At 42.5% G+C, this 26,040-nt stretch overlaps 1 protein-coding gene across 1 annotated transcript in view; it reads left to right on the forward strand.

The window, feature by feature from the left end:
* Positions 1–26,040, forward strand: part of lrp8 (low density lipoprotein receptor-related protein 8, apolipoprotein e receptor) — a 103,996-nt gene extending 77,956 nt beyond the window's left edge. The window contains exons 6-19 of the mRNA XM_078219353.1: positions 2,988–3,110; positions 3,211–3,333; positions 5,279–5,398; positions 5,549–5,674; positions 7,584–7,755; positions 9,795–10,022; positions 10,114–10,232; positions 11,401–11,540; positions 13,491–13,632; positions 13,741–13,893; positions 14,456–14,668; positions 15,479–15,547; positions 19,366–19,538; positions 24,487–26,040. Coding sequence (XP_078075479.1) covers positions 2,988–3,110; positions 3,211–3,333; positions 5,279–5,398; positions 5,549–5,674; positions 7,584–7,755; positions 9,795–10,022; positions 10,114–10,232; positions 11,401–11,540; positions 13,491–13,632; positions 13,741–13,893; positions 14,456–14,668; positions 15,479–15,547; positions 19,366–19,538; positions 24,487–24,525 — 1,940 coding nt within the window. The 3' untranslated portion in view covers positions 24,526–26,040. The remainder of the gene's footprint in view (positions 1–2,987; positions 3,111–3,210; positions 3,334–5,278; positions 5,399–5,548; positions 5,675–7,583; positions 7,756–9,794; positions 10,023–10,113; positions 10,233–11,400; positions 11,541–13,490; positions 13,633–13,740; positions 13,894–14,455; positions 14,669–15,478; positions 15,548–19,365; positions 19,539–24,486) is intronic.

Raw genomic sequence — 26,040 nt, forward strand, 5'->3', positions numbered from 1 at the left:
ACACTGGTTCAAATCCCCCATGACAGATGGTGGAATTTGAATTCAATTAAAAATCTGGAATTAAAAGTCTAATGATGACTATGAAACCATTGTGAATTGTTTTAAAAGCCCATCTGGTTTACTCATGCCCTTTAGGGAAGAAGATCTGCTGTCCTTAAATGGTCTGGCTTAGTTGTAACTCCACGCCCACAGCAATGTGGCAGACTCTTAAATACCCCCTGAAATGGACTAGCAAGCCACTCAAACTGAGACAGAAAAGTCAACAAGAAGTGAAACCAGATGGACCACCCAGCATAGACATCGGAAACAACAGCGGCAAACCCAGCCCTGTTGACCCTGCAAAGTGCTTACTAACATCTGGGGCTTGTGCTAAATTGGGAGAACTGTTCCACAGACTAATCAAGCAACAGCGTGACATAGTTATACTCATTGCATCATAGCTTGCATGCAATGTTCCTGACCCCCACATTCACCATTCCATTGAAAGGGCAGACCCAGCAGAAGTGGCGGCACAGTGGTATACAGTCAGGAGGAAGTTGACCTGGGAATCAGCAACATTGATGCTAGATCTAATGAAGTCTCATGGCATCAGGACAAAATGGGCAAGGAAACCTACTGCCCCTACCTCAGCTGATGAATCCGTACTCTTCCATGTTGAAACCACTTAGAAGGTGCGCTGAGTGTGGCAAAGACACAGAGTGTACTCTGGGAGAGGAACTTCATTGTCTATCACTCAAAGTGGTTCTGTACCACCACTACTGACCAAACTGGTTGAATCCTAAATACATAGCTGCTAGACTTCATCTGTGATTCAACAAGGGGGGCAAACCTATTCGACCTCATCCTCGCCAATCTACTGTTGCAGATGCACATGTCTACAACAGGTATTCTCTGGAGTAACCACTGTTACTAGTCCTTGTGGAGAAGAAGTCCTGCCTTCATATTGTACTGTGGGCACTACCACTGTGCTAAATGAGTGTGTACTCAACCACAATCTGTAACCTCAAGGTCTGATATACCCCCCCCCCCCCGCCGCCCCCCCGCCACCACCGCCGCCAACCCCACAACCCCCACTCTTCCATGACCACAAAACCAGGGGATTAACCCTGCTGAATGAAGAATGCAGGAGGTTATGCCAGGACACCAGGCATACCTAAAAATGAGGTGTCAACTGAGTGAAGCTACAACTCGGGTGCCAAGCAGTGGAAGCAGTATATGATAGGCAGAATTAAGTGCTTCAACAGCCAATGGATTAGATCCAAGTTCTACAGGCCTGCCACATCCAATCTTGAAAGGTGATGGGCAATTAAACAACATGCTGGAGGAGGAAGCTGCACAAGTATCCCCATCATCACTGATTGGGGGCGGAGCCTAGAATACCAGTGCAAAAGACAAGGCTGAAGTTTTTGCAACAATTTTCAGCCAGAAGTGGGAAGTGGATGGTCCATCTCAGGCTCCTCTGGAGATCCCCATGTCACAGATGTCAGTCTTCAGCCAATTTGATTCACTCCACGTGATATCAAGAAGTGGCTGAAGATACTGGATACTGCAAAGGCTATGGGCCCTGACAACATTCCTGCAATAGTACTGAAGATTTGTGCTCCAGAACTAACCATGCCCCATCCAAGCTATTCCAGTACAGCAGCAACATTGGCATCTACCTGGCAATGTGGAAAATTGTCCAGGTATGTCTTGTCCAAAAAAATACAGGACAAATACAACCCTGCCAATTACTGTCCCATCGATCTATGCTGGACCATCAGGTAAGTGATGGAAGATGTCAGCGACAGTGCTATCAAGCAGCACTTACCTCGTAATAACCCGCTCACTGACGCTGAGTTTGTGTTCCACCTGGATCACTCCGTTCCTGATCTCTTTACTGTCTTATTCCAAACATGGACAAATGAGCTGAACTCCAGAGGTGAGAAGAGAGTGACATTAAGGCAGCATTTGACCAAGTGTGGTATCAAGTAGCCCTAGCAAAGCAAGTCAATGGGGATCGGGGAAAGCTCTCCACTGGCTGGAGTCATATCCAGCACAAGGAAGATGGTTGTGGTTGGAGGTCGATCAGCTAAGCCTGACTCAGTATGTATTTGCTGTAAAAAGGCTGTCAAAATCACTTCTTCTCCAATTTTTTGGCTTGCTCTCTTTCCAACCCAGCATAAGATTCATCTATGTGGTCAGCCAAATTGCTTTCTTGTTCAAAGCCAGCATTTACTCCCCTTATCCATGCAAAAGGAGCATGACATGGCTGCCCATAGACATCTCACTGCTAATCTTGTGAAAATACAGAGTGATATTCGTAGCAATTGCATGGTCATCCAGGCATCACTTTCTTGCTATTCCAATGGCTCTCCTATTTTGTCCTCATCGCCTCTACACTGTGACCACACAGTTCTACCTCCACAAACTCAACAACTGTGTCCCTTGGGGAAGGGGAAATTGTATTTCTAGGAGTAGACCGCTCATCCCCTTAAACCTGTTTTGTCATTCAGTGAGATCATGGCTGGCCTGAAATTGTGATAGGTAGTACTTGCAAGCTGTGGTGAGAGATATGCACAATATGTGACATACACTTTTCTTCTAGTCATCTGTGATGGCTGGCTGATCTTACAGGCCTGCAGCATAAAGAGACACACAAATCTGAGCTCTTATTCTATGTGATATTAATTGGATAGCTGCTTGCTGGCTGGCACAGACACAATGGGCTGAATAGCCTCCTTCCGTGCTGTAAAGTTCTGTGATTTTCATGAGTCACTGGCCCCAACTTCTTTGATAGCCTTGTAGACAAATGTCCAACCTAGCGTTCTCTCAGGAAGTCACATACTTATTTCTGACCCCTGGTCCTGTACCTTGGTATTATACATTGGTTTTTTTTCTGCTCGTAATCAATCTTAAATATCAAAAATCTCTTGATTTTTTTCTTCTGTATAATAATAAGTTGCAACATTTAAAAACAAATGTGCATTTCTAATTTCTTCTCAAAGCAATGACAACTTGCCAGCCTGATCAGTTCCAGTGTGGTGATGGGAGTTGCATCCACGGATCCAAACAGTGTAACCAAGTCTTCGACTGTCCAGACCACAATGACGAGCGAGACTGCGTGAATGGTTTGTGCCGATCATTTTGAGACGCGAGTCAGACATTAAGTTGTCAGTGCCCATTGAGAAGAAGGGTTGATCTAACATTACTGTTTTTGATGCTTAATAGTGACTCCTTGCAAAGGACTGCACAAGTTCCTGTGCAGGAGTGGAGAATGTATCGAGGCGAATAAAGTGTGCGACTCTCACAGGGACTGCAAGGACTGGTCTGATGAACCACTCAAAGAATGTGGTAAGGTGGATCCAGTGTGGCAAGTGCTTTTTATGGTTATTGTGGATACTAAATATCCTGCTTGATATAATTTGTGTAAAAAGAAACAACAATGAGATTGTGGAAGATTTCAGATGGATAGATTGGGCTGTGTTAATGCCCTAGAAATGAGCCTTCCTCGATAGGTGATGCTGTTTTTGTTCCCCTCTTTGTCCTTTATTGTGAATTTTGATTAAGGGATGTCAGTGCTGGGAAACAGAACACTATTGAGCACCCAGTGTCAGTATTTTAAAAAGATGACTTGCATTTATTGTTGTGTATTCTCGCTGTTCCTAGTTGGAACAAGGACATTTTTAAGGGACCGTTAATGCCATGTCATGATGATGTCATCAGCTGTTTGGTTGGGCGAATGGGCAGTCTATCCTAACAACCTATACACAAGAAATGGAAGCAGGAGTGGGCCACCAGGCCCCTCAAGCCTGCCCCACCATTCAACATGGCCATGGCTGATCCGTGCCGGCCTCAACTACTTTTCTGTGCCACTTCCCCATAGTCCCCTATTCCTCGATCTATCAAATATTTATCCACCTCCACTTCAAATACTTCTCATGATCCAATCTCCACCACCATTTGGGGCAGAGAATTCCAGAAATTCACCATTTTCTGTGAGAAGAAATTTCTATGCACCTCCATTTTAAATAACCAGCCCTTTATCTTGTAGCTATGTTCCCTTGTTCGAATCTCCCACTGGTGAAAACATCTCACCATCTATCCTGTCAAGCCCCCTCAGGATCTTGTATGTTTGAATAAGGTCACCCCTCACTCTTCTGAACACCAAGGAGTACAGACACACACTCTTTTTAGTCTCTCTTGATGGAACAACGCTCTAATCCCAGGAATTAGCCTGGTGAATCTCCTTTGGCCTGCTTCCAATGTTACTATATCCTTTTTTTGATATGCAGTATTCCAGGTGAGGCTTCACCAACACTGCAACAAAACATCCCTATCTGCAAACTCCAACTCCTTTGCAATAAAGGCCAAAATGCCGTTTGCCAAGATGGGACCTCGCTTTAACATTTCATCCAGTAGATGACACCTCTAATAGTACCGCATGCTCTCAGTACCGCACTGAGGTGACAGTCTAGATTTTGTACTCTAGTCTTGGAAAGGAACTTGAAACTACAACTTTCTGATTCGGAGGTGAGAGGGCCAAGGCTGGCACGGCATTGTGCAATACCAGGTCCAGTGGAAGGCAAGCTACATAGAATAAAGTTGCTGCATGTGCCAAGCCTCTATCTCCAAGAACATCCCCTGCAGTAGTCCATGTCAGCTTTTAGTACCTTCTTAGTCAGCAAACCAATTAGATATAATTGTTTCGTGGGCCCATTGCCACTCTGAACTGTACCAAAACTGCCTGATTACATTTTACTTCGAGCCCTTGCAGTACCAGATGCTCTCCTCCCATCAGCCAAGCTGCCAGTTGCTAGTCTCTGCCTACACACTCTTCGTATTGTGAATGGTTACTGCACAATGCCCTGGATTTCTGCTGTTGGTGGAACTGTATTCCATCAGGAACCTCCAGGACAGGAACTAGGGTCTTTGTTCAATACATACGCCTGAGAATATAGCATTCAATTAAACTACTACTGGAAAATATTTAGCATGTTTTTGATACCTAAAAGTATTTAAGGGAGCTTAACTGTAACTATCTATAAATCCCTTTGGGTTTGGAAGTTGTGGTTTGAAAACTTGTGCTGTTCATCCTTTTAAAATTCAATGTTTATCTCCTGTTGGCCACATTCTAATGTGACTGGAGTGTACGTGGACTTACTCAGACTGCAACATAGTAGTTTTTGAGAACATTAGAGCTTCTCTAACGAATGTTTTGTTATTTGAAGGGAGCAATGGTGTCATTGATCTGATAGAAATGTATTTCTTTTGTTTCTTGTTGCGGTGTCTGTTCCAGGTTTAAATGAGTGCTTATACAACAATGGTGGTTGCTCCCATACATGTAGAGACTTGAAGGTTGGATACGAATGTCAATGCCCAGCTGGGTACAAACTGCTGGACACAAAGACATGCGGAGGTAATTAAAATGCGAGGCAGCTCTTTGCATCAGTCATTCTTTTCAACAAGAGGCTGACTGTCTGGTAACATTGGTTTCAGTAATCAATACTGTTGCACAAGTGACAGAGATTTCAGTGAATTTATTGACTTGTCCAAATGCTTCTTTCAGATATAAATGAATGTGAGGATCTAGACCGATGCAGCCAGATCTGCACCAACATTAAAGGAGGCTACAAGTGCAATTGCTTTCAAGGTTATGAGATGGATCCAATGACTGAAACTTGCAAAGCAGTGGGTAAGTCAGTGGCTGAAATGTTCCGTCCTCATTTGTGGGTGGGATTTTCCGATGCTGTTGAAAGCGAATGGAGTTTTGGCTGGAACACCGAATTTTCTGTCCTCACTCGCAACAAGTCCCACCATGGACGGAACCAGAGAAGCCTGCCCAGTATGTCTGCTGCTTAAAGGGTGACTGCTACTGGGTACAATTGCACTATTAATGACAATGTATGCTCTTTCATGGCCAATTATTGGTCAGCAGTTTGAATACTAGTGCAGTTCCTGATCTTGAGGTTAACAGAAATGGACTTTCCAAAAGCGATTCCTGAATAGTAAGAGCATAAATCTTCTGCTATTCGATCTTTTTTTTAACCTCCCTGGCCCTGAAGTCATTAAGGCCAAAAATAGCTTCCCACCCATTGTCCTGGATGAAATCAACTAAATCAGCAGAGACCAGGAAATGGAACCAGGAAATGCAGCTCAGTCCTGCACCAGATGGTGGCATTTACTTCCCAAGAATCAGAACTGCAGTGAGAATAGGCAAAAATTGGAAGCACTTTGATGATCATACATTGTCTTGTATCATATTGAGTCCACTCTCAGTTCCAGAATTGTACACTGTGAAATCACAGTCTTCCTTTTCCTCGTCACTGATTTTATATGTTGCATGTCTGCTGGAAATGAAAGCTGACAATTCGATGGTCAAAGGCAAGTTATCGTTTTGCTCTGGGAGCAATGCCCTCTTAATCTTCTAAAAATGTTTTTTAAACCAATCTGCAGCCTTGAGTCTCCCCAATCACCCCAGTTTTTCACAGTAATTTGCATTTTTAATGGCCCCTTTAACTTGGTAAAATATTCACTTGTGAAATGAAAAAAGGCACCAAGCTGCTTCAAGGAAATTGACTCAAGGTGCGGTCAAAGAGGTAGCTGTGCTGAGGTTTTTAAAGGAGGGTGAAGAGTAGAAAGGGAATTTGATGTGTTTAACAAAGTTAACTAATAGTTCTAGCATGGAGAGGATTGTTGCAAAGGAGACCAGACAGGGAAAGTTATAGGGTGAATCCTGGAATTTAGAAATGGAGAAGTCTGCCAATAGGGACAGTTTTGTAGAGGGATTTGTATCTGGGAACATGGGTTTTGAGTTCATGCACTGGGAATGGGCGCTGGTAGAGGATAGCAAGGCCAAGCAAGATGGATATAGTGCAGGTTGAAATATGGGTAGTGGAATTTAGGTTAAGCATGGAGTTTACATGAAACAAAGCAGTAGGGACCAACGATAACAGACATCCTTATGGCCTCCTCAGTTGCTAATTTGTGCAGACAAAGGGCATTTTAGTGTCACATGTCAACACAGGCTAGGAACTGGATTGAACTTTCTTTTACTCAGCTATTTTCAGTAAGCAAAATAAACATTCATGCCATTAATAATCTGCTTTCTACATGTCAATCTGTCCTCCTAACCACTCAAAATCCTGATTGTGGGCTCATTTGTATAAAATAACAGACATCCATGCCCTTTCCAACGTTTCCTGAGTCCCCACCCGGTGGCTTCTCAGACATTTTCGCTCGTTCAGTCTCTTCTTCTGATTTGCCCAAAACAAATGATGGAAACTATTCTGAATCCTGTCCCATCCCTCAATCAGACTCTCCAGGTTGATTGAGCTCTTACAGCTCTCTCCTAAGTCTACTAACTTTGGGCCCAACATATTTTCCTGTTTAGTAATATATTTGCAATTCCTATACTGGCACATGGCAGAAAGCAGTGCAACACAAGAAAGGATATAAAATAAATACAAGCTCCAAACTCCTACTCACCACACCAATGCTCCTACATAGCAGGGTCTCTTCATTGACCTTGGGTGGGTTCCATTTATTATTTTGACCAGTTCTATGGTTAATTCACTAGAACAACTTTCTTATTTTCTTGACAGGTAAAGGTCCCTCGGTGCTCTTCACCAATGGCCATGATATCAGGATGATTAATTTGATGAAGAAAGAGTATACACGTCTTATGTCGACATTAAAGAATGTGGTGGCCCTAGATGTAGATGATGAAGCTAATAAGATATATTGGGTTGACCTGTACTACAAAGAGATCTATAGGTAAGTGGCCCTCTACACAATGTTCATTAGAGCATTGAAATATATAGAATAACAATATTCTGAAATATTTTAGGATAGTCACTTGGTAATACAGAACTTGAATATTGCTGAAAAGAGAGACATATTGCTGTAGCTTTCCATCTTTCCCTCAGCAGGACAAATACAGGAATGTCAAATTTCAAATGATTGCAACAATTGATGCCACAGAATGAAAGTGATTTGATTGGCTGGCAAGCTGACTCTGCTTGGCTAAGACATTGCTATGAAGAAAGCAACAGGGAGCTCCAGGGCAATTGAAAAAAGGCACAAGGCATGAATGCATCCATTTTCTGCAATGAAAGGTTCCCCTTGCGTGCACATTGACACTGGCTAGTGTAAATGAGCCACACCACGAGTGTAGAGACTGTTCTTTACAGATGGGGAGTGTTTGATGTCTTGTGCCTTTTTTGAATTGTCTTTGAACCTGGAGAGCGCATTACTTTCTCTGTGGGAGTGTCTCTGCCTACCTTGCTGATCAGTCTCTCCTGTACTATAAATAGTGACCATTCGAATTTTGGAATTCTTGTGTTTGTCCTGATGAGTGCAAGATGAAAATCTTCAGCAACATTTCTATCTTTTCAGCAATAGTTGAGGACAATAATGCAGTCAAAAGCCAAATGTTAACATAGACTCTGAGGCCTACTTGTTAACTTTTTGAATACCATTCCTAAATTTAGCAGGTAAATCTAACATTCACTTCTGGGTGTGACACAAGGGAGACTTGCCATTGGATGGACAATCCTGCTCAGCCAGCCTCAAGCTTTCAGCTTCTTGTTCTGTTGATACTTCAGTTGTGATTATTGCTTCGAACCTTTGTCCCTGCTGATATGTTGTATACCTGGAAAAGGCACTGCAGCCTATGCTGCATGTAGACAGCTGGCATTTGGAAAAGGAGAACAGTTTGGATAAGTACATTTTATCCCTAGGAATGTATTCCATCTTGAGCAACTAGAACCTATTTGGATTTCTTACTAGTATGATGGTATGTTTCCAGAGATGTTGGGCAGATTTCTGGTAAGTGAAGGTGTAAAACCTACATTCAAACCTAGGTAATAGGCATTAAAATTGGGTAAATTTGTGCTGGTCCACCTTGCAACAGGATAACATGACCTCTTGAAATTTACCCCATGTTATACACGTATGTGTGCATTTGCACATGTCTCTGGCAGTTACACTTTGCATTTGGAACCAAGTATATGTTTTTGTGTTTTAAAAAGAAAGCCCAAAATCACATCTTGGTGCCTAAAATTTAGGTGTAACTCAATAGTTTCAAGTTGAGCTGAGGAATTTACAAGCATCTTAAAACTAACTGGTTTCCCACAGAGAACAGTAATGGGCTGATGGTGTGTCTGGTTCAACACTTTATTGTATTAGCAAGTTGCAGCTCCTTATGAAGATGACAGGTACCACACATGATGATTCCATTTCAACCACACCCACATGGTTGGGATTTTCAAATGCTGCCACATGTGACCAGTCTATGAGACCATCCATTTTGCCTCCGGACCACCTAAATATTAAAAATGAAGGAGATCACCAAATTGCACTGATCCCAAAGCAAATGATTCCCAAGTTATTCTTAACAATGCTAAGAACCTCACCATGACCATTCATTCTGTAAGTATTGTGTAACCAAATTGAACGGTGACTTTAGTAGGTATGAATCAACTACTGGTCTATATATTGCTAAATCTAACTGCTTTAACCCAGTGGCAGACCTGTGCATTCTTTGGGACTGTTGTAATTCTTTCCTCACCCAATGCCCACACTGGGGTTTCCTATCAGTTACTAGATAACAGTCAAGAGCAGCAACTTCAGTTTCTCCTTTCCCAGGGAACTGAGGAAGTCTTTCTTAACCTTTTCTCATAACTTAAAATCCAAACATCCAGAATATTCGAATTGCTCAGCTTGGTTGGTTATATATTTGGAAATGGTTTGCAAATGTGGCGCAACTGCTATTCTTGGGTTACATAGAATTAAATTCATAATCTTCATTGCAGTGCCCCTTTGGACAAAGCCAGTGATCCAAGCCACCATGTGCGCCTGATCAAGTCCGGTCTCCACACTCCTGAGGGCCTAGCAGTAGATTGGGTTCACAAAAACATATACTGGACAGACTCTGGCACCAGATCTATCTCCATGGCAACCACAGATGGATCCAAAAGAAAGACCCTCATCAATACTGAGCTCGACAAGCCTAGAGCCATCTCAGTTGATCCAATTCGTGGGTAAGTACTGATCAAGCATCTTACAGTATTATTGATTTAGATAGTGTCTTGTTAACTGGTCATTCACAAACCTTTGGTCCTGTTTAATTAGGTTCATGTATTGGTCTGACTGGGGTAACCCTGCAAAGATCGAGAAAGCTGGACTGAATGGAATCGATCGTCAGGCACTAGTCACAGACAACATTGAATGGCCAAATGGAATCACTTTAGGTAGATGATGTCACAGCAATGTATTAAACTTCAGTGAAATTGATGCAGATTAGGCTGGAAAAGCAAAACAGAACAGAGAAGATTTTCCTGTCAGATTTCTTTTCTTAATATGAATGTACAAACTATAAGGAAGATGTATAGCAGAACAGGATAAAAGTAATATATCCAAGTAATGCATTTGGGGGAGACAGTGACAGAATGCTAATGTCACTGGGCTAGTAATCAAGAGGCCCAGGCTAATGCCTAGTTCAAATCCTACCAGAGCAGCTGGTGAAATTTAAATTCAGTTAATAAAATCTGGAATATAAAGCTGGCCCATGAAATTATCAGTGATTATTGTAAAAGCCCATCTTAATCTCAAATCTGCGTCCTTACCGGGTCTGGCCTACACGTGACTCTACCTCCACAGTCATATGTTTGACTCTTAACTGCCCTCTGAAATGGGCCTAGTAAGCCATTCAGTCAAGGGCAATTGGAGATGGGCAACAAATACTGGCATTGCTAGCAATGGCCACACCCCATGAAAGAATAAGGAAAACAAATCCTCCACAAAGAATTAATGCACAGTGATGACCTCCATTAGTTAAGGAGACTTTGAAATGTAGAATATAGGATAACAGGCTTTCATAAGATTAAAAGTATTTTGAAGAGCTGAAAAAGGTCATTACGCTGAACATGCCAGTCATTTATTTCACGGATCTAACCTCTAACCATATCCCTTAATCTCTTCTATCTACAGGAGTGGGTGCAGCTCCCATTCACTTTAATGAGCCACAGAGTGCAGTCCAGAAATGCAGAAGAAGATTCCTCATCAAATGAATGTTTTGGAAAAAATCCATCCGATCTCTTATTCATAATTTCCTAATTTGTTATTTGGTTCCCTGATATTTGAATATTTTGCAATGGCTCTTATACTTAAGTTAAGATAAACTGGCATTGGTCTGACTATCCTTGAGACACGTTAATATAATCAGTGGAAAGGAAAGTCAGGAAGGGTGTATAATGGGCAATTGATTGGATTTTACCCATTTTACTCTAATACTAGCAGCTAAGATCTCTCCCAGTGTGAGTTCTGGATTTAGATCAGTTTTGATAGGACTAAGTTGCATGTTTTCCTGGTGGAAGGAGTTGTGGAGCCAGCAATGACCCAGGGTTGTACTGATTACAGATTTACTGAACCAGCGCTTGTACTGGGTTGATTCCAAACTGAATGAGCTGTCCAGCATCGACCTGAATGGTGGGAACAGGAAAACATTACTATTCTCAGAAGAATACCTGGTACACCCTTCTGCACTCTCAGTTTTTGAGGTAAGGCTAGAATCTGGGGGTGTTGTCATTGGTGCCAGAGTATTTGCAAAAGTCATAATTTTTAGTTTCATTCAATACCAAAGTTTGTGTGTTTGGATGAACATCTCTTTCTATGTTATCATGTCTGCGAAGCCACAATGAGTTAAAGTACAAACAGTTTAAACAGTTCTTATCTAAATTGTTACACAAGATTTTATCCCACTTGGAATAAGGTGTGGAGTACTTTATCTTTCCTTCCCATTGCTCCTTCCCTGAAGGCCTGCAATCATTTTTGCCGATTCTCCTGCAAGATATTTGACTGTAGAGATCATGGTCTAGCCCCTCAACGTCAACATGGATCCACTTGAACATCAATGTGAAAGAGGAATCTTGGTTTTCACACTTTCCTTCCTTGCACTCCATCTCATCCTTAACCTAAGGGCATTTTTGAGTTTTTATTATTTATACATGGGATCTGGGCCTTGCTGGCTGGTCAGCATTTATTGTCCATCCCTAATGGCCCTTCAGAAGGTGATGGTGAGCTGCCTTCTTGAACTGCTGCAGTCCGTGAGGTTTATGTATACCCTCAATGCTGTTAGGGAGGGAGTTACAGGATTTTGACCCAGCGTAAGTGAAGAAACAATGATATATTTCCAAATAATGGTGGTGTGTGGTGTGAAGGGGAACTCGGGTGGTGGTGTTCCCAGTTATCTATTGCCCTTGTCCGGCTAGATGGTAATGATTGTAGGTTTGGAAGGTGCTGTCTATAGGGTGTGGGTGAGTTCCAGGAGTGCATCTTGTAAATGGTACACACTGCTGCCACTATGTTGGTGGTGGAGGGAGTCGATGTGTATGGATGGGGTGCCAAACAAGCAGGCTGCTTTGTCCTGTATGGTGTCAAGTTTCTTGATTGTTGGTGTAGCTGACAAGTGGGAGTATTCCATCACAATCCTGACTTGTGCCTTGTAGATGGTGGACAGGCTTTGGGGAGTCAGGAGTCAAGTTACTTGCCTCAGCATTCCTAGCCTCTGACCAGCTCTTGTCGCCACAGTATTTATATGGCTAGTCTAGTTCAGTTTTTGGTCAATGGTAATCCCCAAGATGTTGATAGTGGGGGATTCAGCGATGGTAATGCCATTAAATATAATGGGGTGATGGTTAGATTTACCAAGGGATGATGGTTAGATACTCTCCTGTTGGAGATGGTCATTGCCTGGCATTTGTATGGCACAAATGTTATTTGCCACTTGTCTGCCCAAACCTGGACATTGTCCAAGTCTTGCTGCATTTGGACATGGACTGCTTCAGTATCTGAGGAGTCGCGAGTGCCCCGATGCATCGTTTTTCCTTTGTATTCTATAGCCTTGCAGGCCTCTGTTAGAGAGTAGATTTAGATGCATTAATTCTAAATCACAAACTTAGGCAAGTGATCAAATCCTACCCACCGTTTACTGATGAAATTTAAATCAAGTTTGGTGTCACACCACTGGTTTTTGACATAACAACAATGCTTCTTTCCCTGTTTTTTCTTGAATATGAAATGGCAACGTTTCACGTATGACAGGCACAGACCAGATTATAATTTAAACTTCTGATATTGTGCCCAATTACAGTACTTGAAGTGCACTTGAAACTGAGTGAGTGAAAACTAACACGGCATGATCGCCAGCCACAGCATCACAAAGATGCTGCAAGGATTCAAAGCAGAGCTTTGGTTGTGACTGTCAAGTCCATGAAGTACAGACCTTCCAATCTTAAAGAGAAAGTAACAAGTGAAGCAATTTACCACCATAACACTGGTGTTTTCAGTTTAGTAAATGAGCAGTGAGGGCGAGCCAACACAATCACAGATTGCATGTATAGTTATATATATATATAATATAAAAATCACTATTCATACATCCTTGGTCATCCCAGACAGCCATTTGATTTAACTGTTACAATGTATATTATTTTACTTTGCTGTTACAGGACAAGATTTACTGGACTGACATTGAGCATGGCGCTATTTACTGTGCAAACAGACTGAATGGAGGAGAAGTGACGTCTCTTGCAAATAATCTGTACAATCTACATGATATTGTCATTCTCCATGAACTAAAACAGCCCAAAGGTAATTCCTGTCAAGATCTCCTTGAAATCTAAACCTACAATTTATACTCTATTATTGAGCATTTTATTTATGTTTGTCCAGAAAATGAAACTTTCTTTCTTTAAATAGCTGTAAATTTTTGTGCACACCGGACTACACCAAACGGAGGATGCCAGTATCTATGCTTGCCAGCTCCCCAAGTCAACCTCCATTCTCCAAAGTACACGTGTGCCTGTCCTGACGACATGAAACTAGGTCAAAACATGAGAAAATGTTACAGAAGTAAGTGTGGCTTTTCAATTATGATTTTTTTTTAATGGATTCCGGGATTTGTATCCAGATTTTCAAGGGTATAATTTCTTCACGGACTTGGGCTACTTTTTGCTCGGAAAGAAAAGACTGAGGGTTGACCTGCTAAGATCTTGAAAGATCTTTAATAGGATAGATGTAGAGAAGATATTTCCACTTCTGGGGGTGACCAAAACTAGTGACCATAAGTCATTAATAAATCCTGTAAAGAAGTTAGGAAGAATGTTTTTTGGAGAATAGCAAAGATACATTTAAAGGAAAGCAAGAGGAATAAAGGAATGGAAGAATATGTTGATAAGGTTAGACTAAGAGAGGTAAAAGGAAAGTCATATGGAGCGTCAATATAGAAATGGACCAGTTGGTCTACATAGCTTTTTTCTGTGCTAAATTTCCTATATGATTCTCATCTTTTGCAAATCCGCCACTTCTATCTGGACCCAGGGGAATTGCTGCCTTCCAGAGCTTGGTCAGTGCAAACTCTTTAATGTTCAGGCTGCAGTTACAGTCTCTATTCTCTGTGTCTTTTATATAACAGCCGGAAAGCTTCCGAAAGTTCCCTCAGTAACCAGTGACAACCCAACTCCAATGCCTAACCCAGCCTTCTCCAGTACACGGATTTCTGCCAATATACCCAACAAAGTTGGTACAACGGTACTCACTGGCATCACCACAGAAGATCCACAACATCTCTTCCCTGGCAACACCGATACAGACAATTCAATCCAAAGTAACATTTCCTTACCATTATGTAAGTCTCCTCCTAATGTTTTCATGCATTATTTGCTTCATGACCTAAAAAGTTAGATGACCTGTTCCCAGGCTTCATCATGCAACCCAGAATGAGCAAATAGGGTGTGGTCAAGTAGGAGCTGGCTATGAATGCCATTCCATTCCTTTCCTCTTGGCCTAAACTCACCATATTTCAACATGACTTGGAGTAGGAACATCACTACCTTTCATGGATGCTGCAGTGTCATGGGATGGTAGTGTTCTCCCTATACCCCCTCTTTCTCCAACTGTCACATTCCACTAGTCTTCATATTTACATCCTTTCCCATCTTTGCGCACTCCACCCCCGCCCCCCCCCCCCCCCCCCCCCACCCCCCGTACTTAAGTATTCCTCAGTATTTCCCCTACAAAACCTGAGCAGTTTACCTCCTTCAATCTTCCTACAATGTACAGTCTGAACTATTAAAATCCAAAAGCAAAATGCTATGGATGCTGGAATTCTGAAACAAACCCAGAAAATGCTGGAAGTACCCAGCAGCTTTGACAGCATCTGAGGAGAGAGAAAGAGTTAACATTTCAGGTCTGTGACTTTTCATTAGAATTCCTTCTAAAAAGCTCAAAGATCTGCACAGAATGAGCCTTCACCTAGGTTTTTCAAATGAGATGAGGAGCCCATCAATGTTGGTGAAATGAAATGTTAGTTACTCTCCAGCTCCCATATTGGATCTGGTCTCTGTTGCTCATCAAACTGCACTGCGTTTCCACAGCAGAATGCTCTGGCATTCAAGCAACAGCGAGTAACATAATTGTGGTTTCTTATTTTTTACAGTGAACAGCCAGGGTGACAGCAAGAAGTTGAGTTCGACTCATGCCATTGTGGGAATTGGCATTCCAATAGGTAGGTGACATTCGCCTCCCATGTTAAATCTACCTGTGCACCTTGTGTTAGTGCAGGCAAATGAAACACCTTCAATTTTGAACTTCTGAATGCTCACATCAACTACTAGATATAGCATTGGACACGAGAGTGAAGTCCTGTACATTGCATTTCAGGTAGATTTCATAAAGGGATTATTCTACCTATGGCTTCTGCCAGTTTAATAATACTCCTATAACTGCCCAAGGATCACCAGCAGCCTGTCTTCCCTTGCTTGTGGTCCATGGCAGATTTTCTGCCTCATGATTGGGTGTAGGGTATTGGTTTTGAAAACTGAGTAGAGAGATTGAGGTTTGACCTATCAAGGCCATTCACCATTATGAAATGACCCAACAGTGCAGGTGAACCCAAAACTGGGAGCCATAAATATTAGGTAATCACAAATTAGTCCTATAAGAAATTATGGAGAAGATTCTGCCTAGAGACAGCTTATATTGTGGACCATAAGATATTGGAGCAGAATTAGGCCATTCGGCTCATCGAGTCTCCTCTACCATTCAATCATGGCCGATATGATTCTCATCCCTATTCTCTTGCCTTCTCCCCCTAACCCTTGATCCCCTTATTGATCAACAAACTTGCTGCCATATGGAGTGGTTCACTTGTTGCAAAGTTGGTGTTTGTAAAATTGTCTGTTAAAAGGTGGCGGGTTTTTTCTGAAAAGAAATGCAGGAGCATAAGGTGTCCCAAAGTGAAACATTTGTATTGAAGGGCCAGGCAGCAGTGCTGCCAAGACAGCAAACAGACCTCTGATTTTTTTTTAATTCAACCAATCAGTTTAAATCAGGCACTTAGATACCAGCAACCTATTAGATTTAAAGTTGATGCTTTTGGCAATCTGGGACAAATCATATTGTAGGGGATGTTGAGATGTCATCACAGGTATAAAAGAAGAGTGCAGTGGAAAAATAAGCAGAGAAAGCAACTGCCATTTGCCAGAGTAACCGCCTCATCCATGTCATAAAACAAAGCCTCATCCCGGTAGCAAAAGTACCGAAAAAGACAAGTTCCAGACAGAAGAATCAACAGAGAAAGCCCAGAATATCCCGGAAGATACCAAACCTGGTTGTGATTTAGAGAGTGACTAAAATTCTATTTTTTTTGTTAATAAGTGGGAATTGTATTTATCTATACAGCTTTCCATTAGTATCGTGTTTTATTCGGCTTGTTAATAGTTTCGTTAACTTGTTCACTGTTAGATAAATTACACAACACCAGGTTAAAGTCCAACAGGTTTATTTGGTATCATGAGCTTTTGGAGCGCTGCTTCTTCATCAGGTGAGTGAAGGAGCGGCGCTCCGAAAGCTCGTGATACCAAATAAACCTGATGGACTTTAACCTGGTGTTGTGAGGCTTTTTACTGTGCCCACCTCAGTCCAACACCAGCATCTCCACATCATAGTTAGACAAATTGTTAGAGTGTCAGGGAGTTATTTTGATTTAACCACCAAAAAATGCTGAAGAGCAGATCGTACCACTTCACACTCACTTTTACAGATTATGAGGCGAGGTGCTCCGCTTTGAGTGGTTGGGTGTTAGTTCTCAGAGGGTGGGGGGGGTGGTGGTGGGATCCACCTTCGCTTCAAAACACACTCAAATTGCATTGATGCATTTATGGGCAAGTTAGATACGTATATGGGGGAGAAAGGAATAGAAAGTTATTTCAATAGAATTAGATGAAGTAAGGTGAGAGGAGGCTCGGGAGGAGTAGGGCTAAAAGGCTATTCCTGTACTATAATTCACTGCCTGAAAGGGTGGTAGAGGCGAGAACCCTCACAACATTTAAGAAGCATTTAGATAATGCTTTTGGGTGGCACGGTAGCACAGTGGTTAGCACTGCTGCTTCACAGCTCCAGGGTCCCGGGTTCGATTCCCGGCTCGGGTCACTGTCTGTGTGGAGTTTGCACATTCTCCTCGTGTCTGCGTGGGTTTCCTCCGGGTGCTCCGGTTTCCTCCCACAGTCCAAAGATGTGCGGGTTAGGTTGATTGGCCAGGTTAAAAAAATTGCCCCTTAGAGTCCTGGGATGCGTAGGTTAGAGGGATTAGCGGGTAAAATATGTGGGGGTAGGGCCTGGGTGGCATTGTGGTCGGTGCAGACTCGATGGGCCGAATGGCCTCCTTCTGCACTGTAGGGTTTCTATGATTTCTATGATAAGCACTTGAAATGCCATAGCAAACAAGGCTATAGGCCAGGTGCTGGAAAATGGCTTTCGAATTGATAGGTGCTTGATAGCCGATGCAGACATGATGGGCCGAAGGACCTCATTTTGTTCTGTAAAACTCTATCTCTGTGAATTCAATGCATGTCCATGTGTCGTCTTTCTCTAATATTTTGCTGTTGAACAACAAGCAAGGTTATCAGAAAGTAAGGTTATTTGGGAATTGTGGGCACAGACCCTTGTCCCATAACTTCATAGTGACAAGATAGTTGAAATGGCACTTGACGAAGCTGGGCACCCTCCTGTAGTGAGCTGTCACTTTTGTTGTGGAGACAGTGCTACATTTCTGGATATAGTTATTCATGGCATGACGAGTGTTCTGGGGTTGTCATGGCAACGCAGAATAAATGTTCAAACATCTACAGTTATTCAGAAAATTAGATATATCGAACTTGCAAGATAGTGATATCAGACACCCACACATCGCTAATGAGGTTAAAACTGTACCTCAAACATTGAACTGTGGAACCTATGGCACAGGTATGACCACTCGCTCAGTGGGAGTGGTGCAAAGGAGAAGTTCAGATTAGACTGAATCGATTGACTGGTCTGAGGTCACTGAATTACCGTCCGATACCATTTCACCCTCACTGCCCGATACCATTTGATCTTTGTTGCCTTTGATCTCAGGTTTTGAGCCTGCCACAGGCAGATGGGGTCTACGTTAAATTCTAAAGTTGCAGCCTGATAATCTTATAGGTGATACACTTGGACTTCAATATGGGATCAGGGCATTGCAACCGCTCTGAAATTCGACAGTTTAGGTGGGAAGCATTTAGATAAAGGCACAATGTTGGAATCTGAAACTAAAACAGAAAATGTTGGAAAATCTCAGCAGGCTCAGCCTGACTTGAAACGTGGGGGGGCAGTTTTCCCGTCCTGCCCGTCACAGGAATCGTAGTGGGCAGGTGGGGGGGGGTGGGGGGGGGAGTCGGACCATGCGAAGGGCGGGATTTCCCGGTTTTGGGGCAAACATGGTTGGAAAATCCCACCTGTTGACTGTATTCTCTTTCGAGACACTGTCAGACTGTGCTGAGAGATTTTCCAGCGTTTTCTGTTGTTTGTGTAGGAAGCATTTATTTGGACTAGCTGGAAGAGACCACAGGAAATTTTCTCCAATTACATCTGTGAAAATTCCTGGTGGGCTTCCCTTGTCCCCAACCCTTGTTCCTTCCCCTAACCTCCAATCCAATTGTGTCTGGATTCTCTCCCCCAATCCCCGATTGGAACCTAACCTTTAGTCAAACCAAGGCCATCGAAGTGAAAGGATAGTGTCTCATACTGACATTAAAACCATTGATTTAGCCTTCAGTTAGTCAAAGTTGTTAGACTGAGCCAGCCATTTATATTGATCACCGTTTTACACCCAAGGTTTGTTTTTTGTTCTTTCCACATTGCTCATTACCATTGGCTGCTCAATACTATACTCATCTCTGAAATGATCAGAGCAAAGTGCATAGAAGGAAGGGTCAGTCTCTCATTGCTGCTTTTTAGATTATTGTTGTCATACTGGTTTCTCTTCGTTCACTAAAGTGATATTTTTTGCAACTCTTTTTCAAGTGATCATTGGTTTGGTCGGCCTGGGAGGCTTCCTGATCTGGAGGAATTGGAGAAAGAAGAACACAAAGAGTATGAACTTTGATAATCCCGTCTATAGGAAAACTACAGAAGAAGAGGAAGTGGAGGAGACTCACATTGGGAGAAATGGGCAGATTGGCCATGTGTACCCTGCTGTAAGTGTTTGCTCTCCTGCTGAACATCTGTCAGGAACTGCAATAAACAGATTTTCCACAGCACTGATTGCTGCCATTAGACAGTGGTCCTGTTTTTCTATTGGTGTGTTGGATCTAATGAGAGGGTTTCCAATGCAAGTTACAAATTGTGTTAACACACCAGATTGTTCAATGGCATTTCAAACTTTTAGAATCTGGTTTGAAGTTGAAATGTGCTTGAGGTGTCAGTGAGTGGCATGTGTGTGGCTCTTCTTAATTTGGAAGTAGTGAGCTGGAGTTGCTTGGAGACATTTACTATTTAATGTTCTTTGCTAAGATGCCCCTTAATTGACTTCTTTCCAGATTTTGGGGATGTACCTTGTCTGTTCTTCCTTCCAACATATCCCCTTTATATAAAGTTCTGACTATTGCTCTTTTCTAAGACAAGTATATATTGTGGAGCTTCTTGAGTGAAGCTGAGGAGAATATTCGAAGTGTAACCTGGCCATTGTCGTATAAAAACTGAGCATAATATCTGTGCATGAAGAAGCCCAAAGTTGAGTTTTTTATGGTTCATGGTCTGAGTGAGGGTGAGGAGGGTTTTGAGGGTGCGGTGTCTGGGTGAGGTTGACGGGGGTTTTGATGGTGTGGTGTCTGGGTGAGGTTGACGGGGGTTTTGAGGGTGCGGTGTCTGGGTGAGGTTGACGGGGGTTTTGAGGGTGCAGTGTCTGGGCGAGGTTGAGGGGGGTTTTGATGGTGCAGTGTCTGGGTGAGGTTGACGGGGGTTTTGATGGTGCAGTGTCTGGGTGAGGTTGAGGGGGGTTTTGATGGTGCAGTGTCTGGGTGAGGTTGACGGGGGTTTTGATGGTGCAGTCTGGGTGAGGGTGACGGGGGTTTTGATGGTGCAGTCTGGGTGAGGGTGAGCATGTAATGAGAATAGCTCCATTGACAAATGATTACTGTTACATGGATCAACTGGCAAAGGTGGATTTTTTCCTTTTGAGCAGAGAAGGCCAAGATGAAATTTGATTGAGGTATTCAAAGTCATGAAAGATTTAAATAGTATAAATAAAGACGGTTTCCAATTGTCGAGGGGTTGATGACCGCAGGGACTTAAGGTGACATGAGGGCAAAGTTTTTCTCACAATAAGTGATTAGTATTTGAAATGTCAACGTTAAGAGCATTCAAATGGTTATTGGAATAGTGTAGATTAGAGGGGCTTTAGATTGGTTTCACTGGTCGGCGCAACATCGAGGGCCGAAGGGCCTGTACTGCGCTGTAGTGTTCTATGTGTTGCCTTATTGGAGGGATTCAATCACAGTCTTCAGAAAGGAATTGGATAAATACTTTAAGTATAAAAATATTACTGTGTATAGGACTAAGTGGATTGCTCTTCAGAAGAGCTGGTGCTGACTCAATGGTCTCTTGTGTTACACTATTCTGTAATCATGATCTAAACTTTTCCTTGTGATAGGATTTGCACAAATACAAATAATTGTTCAGCGCAGTTGGTTCACTAGTGCTTCCCTTCCCTTGACCTTGAACACTTTTAATAAATGCTGAACAGCATTTCTAATCAACTTTGAACCTTTATAAAGACCAAAATGATAGTTTCCTCCCTCATCAAGCTACTGTCAATGACATTGGTCTCTTAAATTTGACATGCTGGCCAGATTTGCCACCTGTCCATTATGCTAGTTGTTAACTTCCTTTTTTGGGAGAAACACACAATAGGAAGCTCTGCCATCTCTGAGTTGTTTTCTAATACTAGTGACCAATGCTGTGCAAACATTCAACCAACAGAGAAAGTGAATGAAAGCAAGAACTTGAGCGCATGAGACAGAGTTATAGATTGGAATCCTACACTCTGCCTAGGATGACGGACTTTCTTAGGAGGAAAGGTTGAGCAGGTTGGGTCTATCTTCACTGTAGTTCAAAGGAAGGAGAGTTAATCTTATTGAAATAAATAAGTCAAGGGTTATGAGGGACAGGAAGGAAAGTGAGGTTGAAGCCAGGCTCTTATTGATTGGTGGACCAGGTTTGAGGGGCTCAATGGTCACTCTGCTCCTATTTCTTAGTTCTTCTGGCTTTACCAACTGGCTTGCATGATTGGGTATACTTGCAAAACAATCTGTCAAGATCTATAATTACGATGCTGCGCACACCCTCCATTTATAATTGCTGACACTTGCAAGTGCGTGTAAAACTTATCCTATGAAGCAACTTGCCAAATTAGTCTCCTCATAATTTTTAGCTGCAAGGTAAGGTGTGTTCCATATTGTTCATAACCAGAAGACCAATTCAATAGGGACCAGTGCACAGCTGGAAGGGAGGGAACACCTGCTCTGCTCCAATATCTTTTAGCATTGTTTGTATTTTTTAAGAATTCATTTATGGGATGTGGATGTTGCTGGCAAGGCCAGCATTTATTGCCATCCCTACTTGCACTTCAGAAGGCGGTGTGAGCTGCCACCTTGAACTATTGCAATCCCTGATGAGTAGGTACACCCACAATGCTGTTAGGGAGGGAGTTCTGGGACAGTGAAGGAACAGTGATATATTTCCGAGTCAGGACGGTGAGTGACTTGAAGTGGACCCTCCAGGTAGTGGTGTTCCCAGATATCTGCTGCTCTTGTCCTTCTAAATGATGGTGGTCATGGGTTTGGAAGGTGTTGCATAAGGAACATTGGTGAATTCCTGCAGTGAATCTTGTAGATGGTATACATGGCTGCCACAGTTCATCACTTGTGGAGGAAGTGAAGAAAAGTACTTGTACTGACTTTGTGCGAGCCTCAAGGTCCCAGATCTGATGTAAAGGTATTAAGTAATCACCAAATGCAATTCTGTGTTGGCTAAGTTTGCTCTTTTAAGTCTGTACGCCATTTGGAGTGGATCACAAAAGGTCCACACGTGAAGAAGCTCTCACATTATCTTCATGTGCTTTTTTGCAATATTTACATAATATATAAAAATAAAACTTTGCTCTTGAGATTGTTTGCGTTGAGGCTAAATGATCCTGTTTAAAGATAAGGAGTCGCCCATTTAAAATGGAAATAAAGTGAATTGTTTTCGGAGGTTGTGGGTCAAAGAACAAACAAAGAACAATACAGCACAGGAACAGGCCCTTCGGCCCTCCAAGCCCGCGCCGCTCCCCGGTCCAGGATTGAATCCTGAATCCAGGATCCCCGCCCAACTTTCCAGCCTATCTACATCCTAATATCCTATCCACCGAGCTGTCCCTCACAGCTACGATGCTTTGTTCATCACAACCTATTAACTCACCCCCACACCCCATTCCAGACCATGTGATCTCCAGGGAGAGGCAAAAACCCAGAGTGAAAACCCCAGGGCCAATATGGGGAAAAAAAATCTGGGAAATTCCTCTCTGACCCCCTGAGGCGATCGAAACGAGTCCAGGAGATCACACTGGCCCTGATCAGAAAATGCTTCCCAACCCTATTCATTTCCACTTCTGCTTTACGAACACCATCTGAATTCCCTGCCCCCGAGACAGGTTCCCAACTATCCGCAGTCTCGCTCTGTACTGGCACCAGCAAGATGATCATAGAATGAAGCCTTGAAACGAGAAACAAAGAACAATTAGCCCGCGCCGCTCCCTGGTCCAAACTAGACCTCTCTTTTGTATCCCTCCATTCCCACTCCGTTCATATAGCTGTCTAGATAAGTCTTAAACGTTCCCAGTGTGTCCGCCTCCACCACCTTGCCCGGCAACACATTCCAGGCCCCCACGACCCTCTGTGTAAAATATGTCCTTCTGATATCTGTGTTAAACCTCCCCCCCTTCACCTTGAACCTATGACCCCTCGTGAACGTCACCACCGACCCGGGGAAAAGCTTCCCACCGTTCACCCTATCTATGCCTTTCATAATTTTATACACCTCTATTAAGTCTCCCCTCATCCTCCGTCTTTCCAAGGAGAACAACCCCAGTTTCCCCAATCTCTCCTCATAACCAAGCCCCTCCATACCAGGCAACATCCTGGTAAACCTCCTCTGTACTCTCTCCAAAGCCTCCACGTCCTTCTGGTAGTGTGGCGACCAGAACTGGACGCAGTATTCCAAATGCGGCCGACCCAACGTTCTATACATCTGCAACATCAGACCCCAACTTTTATACTCTATGCCCCGTCCTATAAAGGCAAGCATGCCATATGCCTTCTTCACCACCTTCTCCACTGTGACGTCACCTTCAAAGATCTGTGGACTTGCACACCCAGGTCCCTCTGCGTCTCTACACCCTTTATGGTTCTTCCATTTATCGTGTAGCTCCTCCCTACATTATTCCCACCAAAATGCATCACTTCGCATTTATCAGGATTGAACTCCATCTGCCATTTCTTTGCCCAAATTTCCAGCCTATCTATATCCTTCTGTAGCCTCTGACAATGTTCCTCACTATCTGCAAGTCCTGCCAGTTTTGTGTCGTCCGCAAACTTACTGATCACCCCAGTTACTCCTTCTTCCAGATCATTTATATAAATCACAAACAGCAGAGGTCCCAATACAGAGCCCTGCGGAACACCACTAGTCACAGGCCTCCAGCCGGAAAAAGACCCTTCCACTACCACCCTCTGTCTTCTATGACCAAGCCAGTTCTCCACCCATCTAGCCACCTCCCCCTTTATCCCTTTGGGTCTTTGGAACTCTCTTCCTGAAAAGGTGGTGGAAGCAGAATCTTTGAATATTTTGAAGCAGAGGTGGATAGATTTAGGGGGTGATACGTTATCAGGGGTAGGCAGGATGCAGGTTTGAGGTTACTATCAGATCAGCCATGATCTTATTGAATGGCGGAGTGGACCGGAGGAGCTCCTTGTTCAAATGTTTGTATCTCCACTATGTTGCTGCTCTATTCTCAGGGCAGGTTTGGGACCCTTCCTTTTTATGCATGGTTTTAAATTCCTCCTTAATTGCATTTAAAAAGAAATGACAATTTTCTTTCTTTGACAGCGTGTTGCACTCAGTATGGAGGATGATGGATTACCCTGAGGCATGCTGTGCTGCTCACATCCACTTGACCTGCAGGTTCCCCACTGCGATTGGTTTTGATGGCCAGAACTGGATATACAGTCACCTGAAGAAAAATTTCTAACATCCAAAAGATCTGTATTTTTATATTAGCCAAATGTTTTACACTTTATACAAAACAAAAAAAAATGGATGTTTTTGCACTGATGGTACACAGTACTTATTCTCAGAAGAAATGACTGAAAGAGCTAAACTCTGTCAATTCTTTACATTTGTATATAATTGCGATGACGCACTTGTCAGCATAGCCTCTTCTAAGCTATATTTATACAGTTTGTAAATAAACTTACCTGAGTGTGCCACAGATTAGTATTTTACAGAAAGCTTAATTAGGTGAAACTCTCCAAATGAAAAATTACAGGGGATTAAAAAGATAAAAATTTATTTCCTGGATAAACTTGGGTTATGTATATATGAAATGGAAGTAGGAAATATTTTCATGCATTTTGCATTTTCTGTACAGTGAAATCTTATTTGCAGAGACGTTTATATGAGAGGAGAATGTATTTATAAAATTGGGGAATATGTTTTAACTGGATGCTCACTCCCTCTTGCATTTTCCATACAGTGACGACTTGAGCAATTTTTAATTGGGTTCTAACTCCCTCCCTGTGTTTGCTATGGTGCCTGGTCTCTACTTAAGTTGTTCCTTTTCAAAGTTCTACATTGATTTTTTTTTTTCTTCTTATAGCTATGTGTGGTGTAATTTTACAGTGTGATTTTTTTTAAAAATGAAAGTAGTGGTACTGAAGGCTGACTGAGGAATGGAATGACCTGCTGTAATAAGCCCACTGAGATTGGAAGGCCCCACGAATGACTTGTGAGCAATAAAATTTGCCTCTTTGTGTGAGGAAGCAAACCAACCAGAATTCAACCTGATTGCAATTAAAGTCACATCTAATGGAAACTGCAACTTGAGGATGTGATGTGAGGGCAGAATCTGTGCCAGCTGTCATAACCTCTGCATTTAGGCTGCCGTAAAGAATGGTGGGTGCAGAAGGTTCTTGGTGCCAGTGGTACCATTTCCCAGAATGCACCTTGCCGGAAAGGGGGAAATTTTAGAAGAACCTGCTGAGAGACAGTGTGGTGTAAAACATACATTTTGGATCTGCAATACTGATCAAATGAAGAAAAAACTCTGCCTTTTGAGCAACTGAAAGACTGATTTCCTTAAAATTAGCCAAAGGTTTTATAATGAAATAAGATGTGTTTAAAAAAATGTTCAATTCTTTTTTTTCATTTTTAAACCTGATTAAATATTTTACTGGGAGATAAACTAGATATTTCTCAAATTTGATAATTAGTTGCCTTGTATATTTGCCTATTTGTAATTTCTTTGTGTGTAAATGATTGGGGCAGTTTGCTTGTGTTTGTTTTATTTTTCTCGGGGTATACTGTAAACCACATTTCTATGGCTTGTATTTGTATAAAATTTGCAATTAGCAAATGTTTCAAAAAATTAAAGCAGTAACTTGG

Source organism: Mustelus asterias, chromosome 8 (assembly GCF_964213995.1).
Source record: "Mustelus asterias chromosome 8, sMusAst1.hap1.1, whole genome shotgun sequence".
In the NCBI taxonomy this organism is placed as follows: domain Eukaryota; kingdom Metazoa; phylum Chordata; class Chondrichthyes; order Carcharhiniformes; family Triakidae; genus Mustelus; species Mustelus asterias.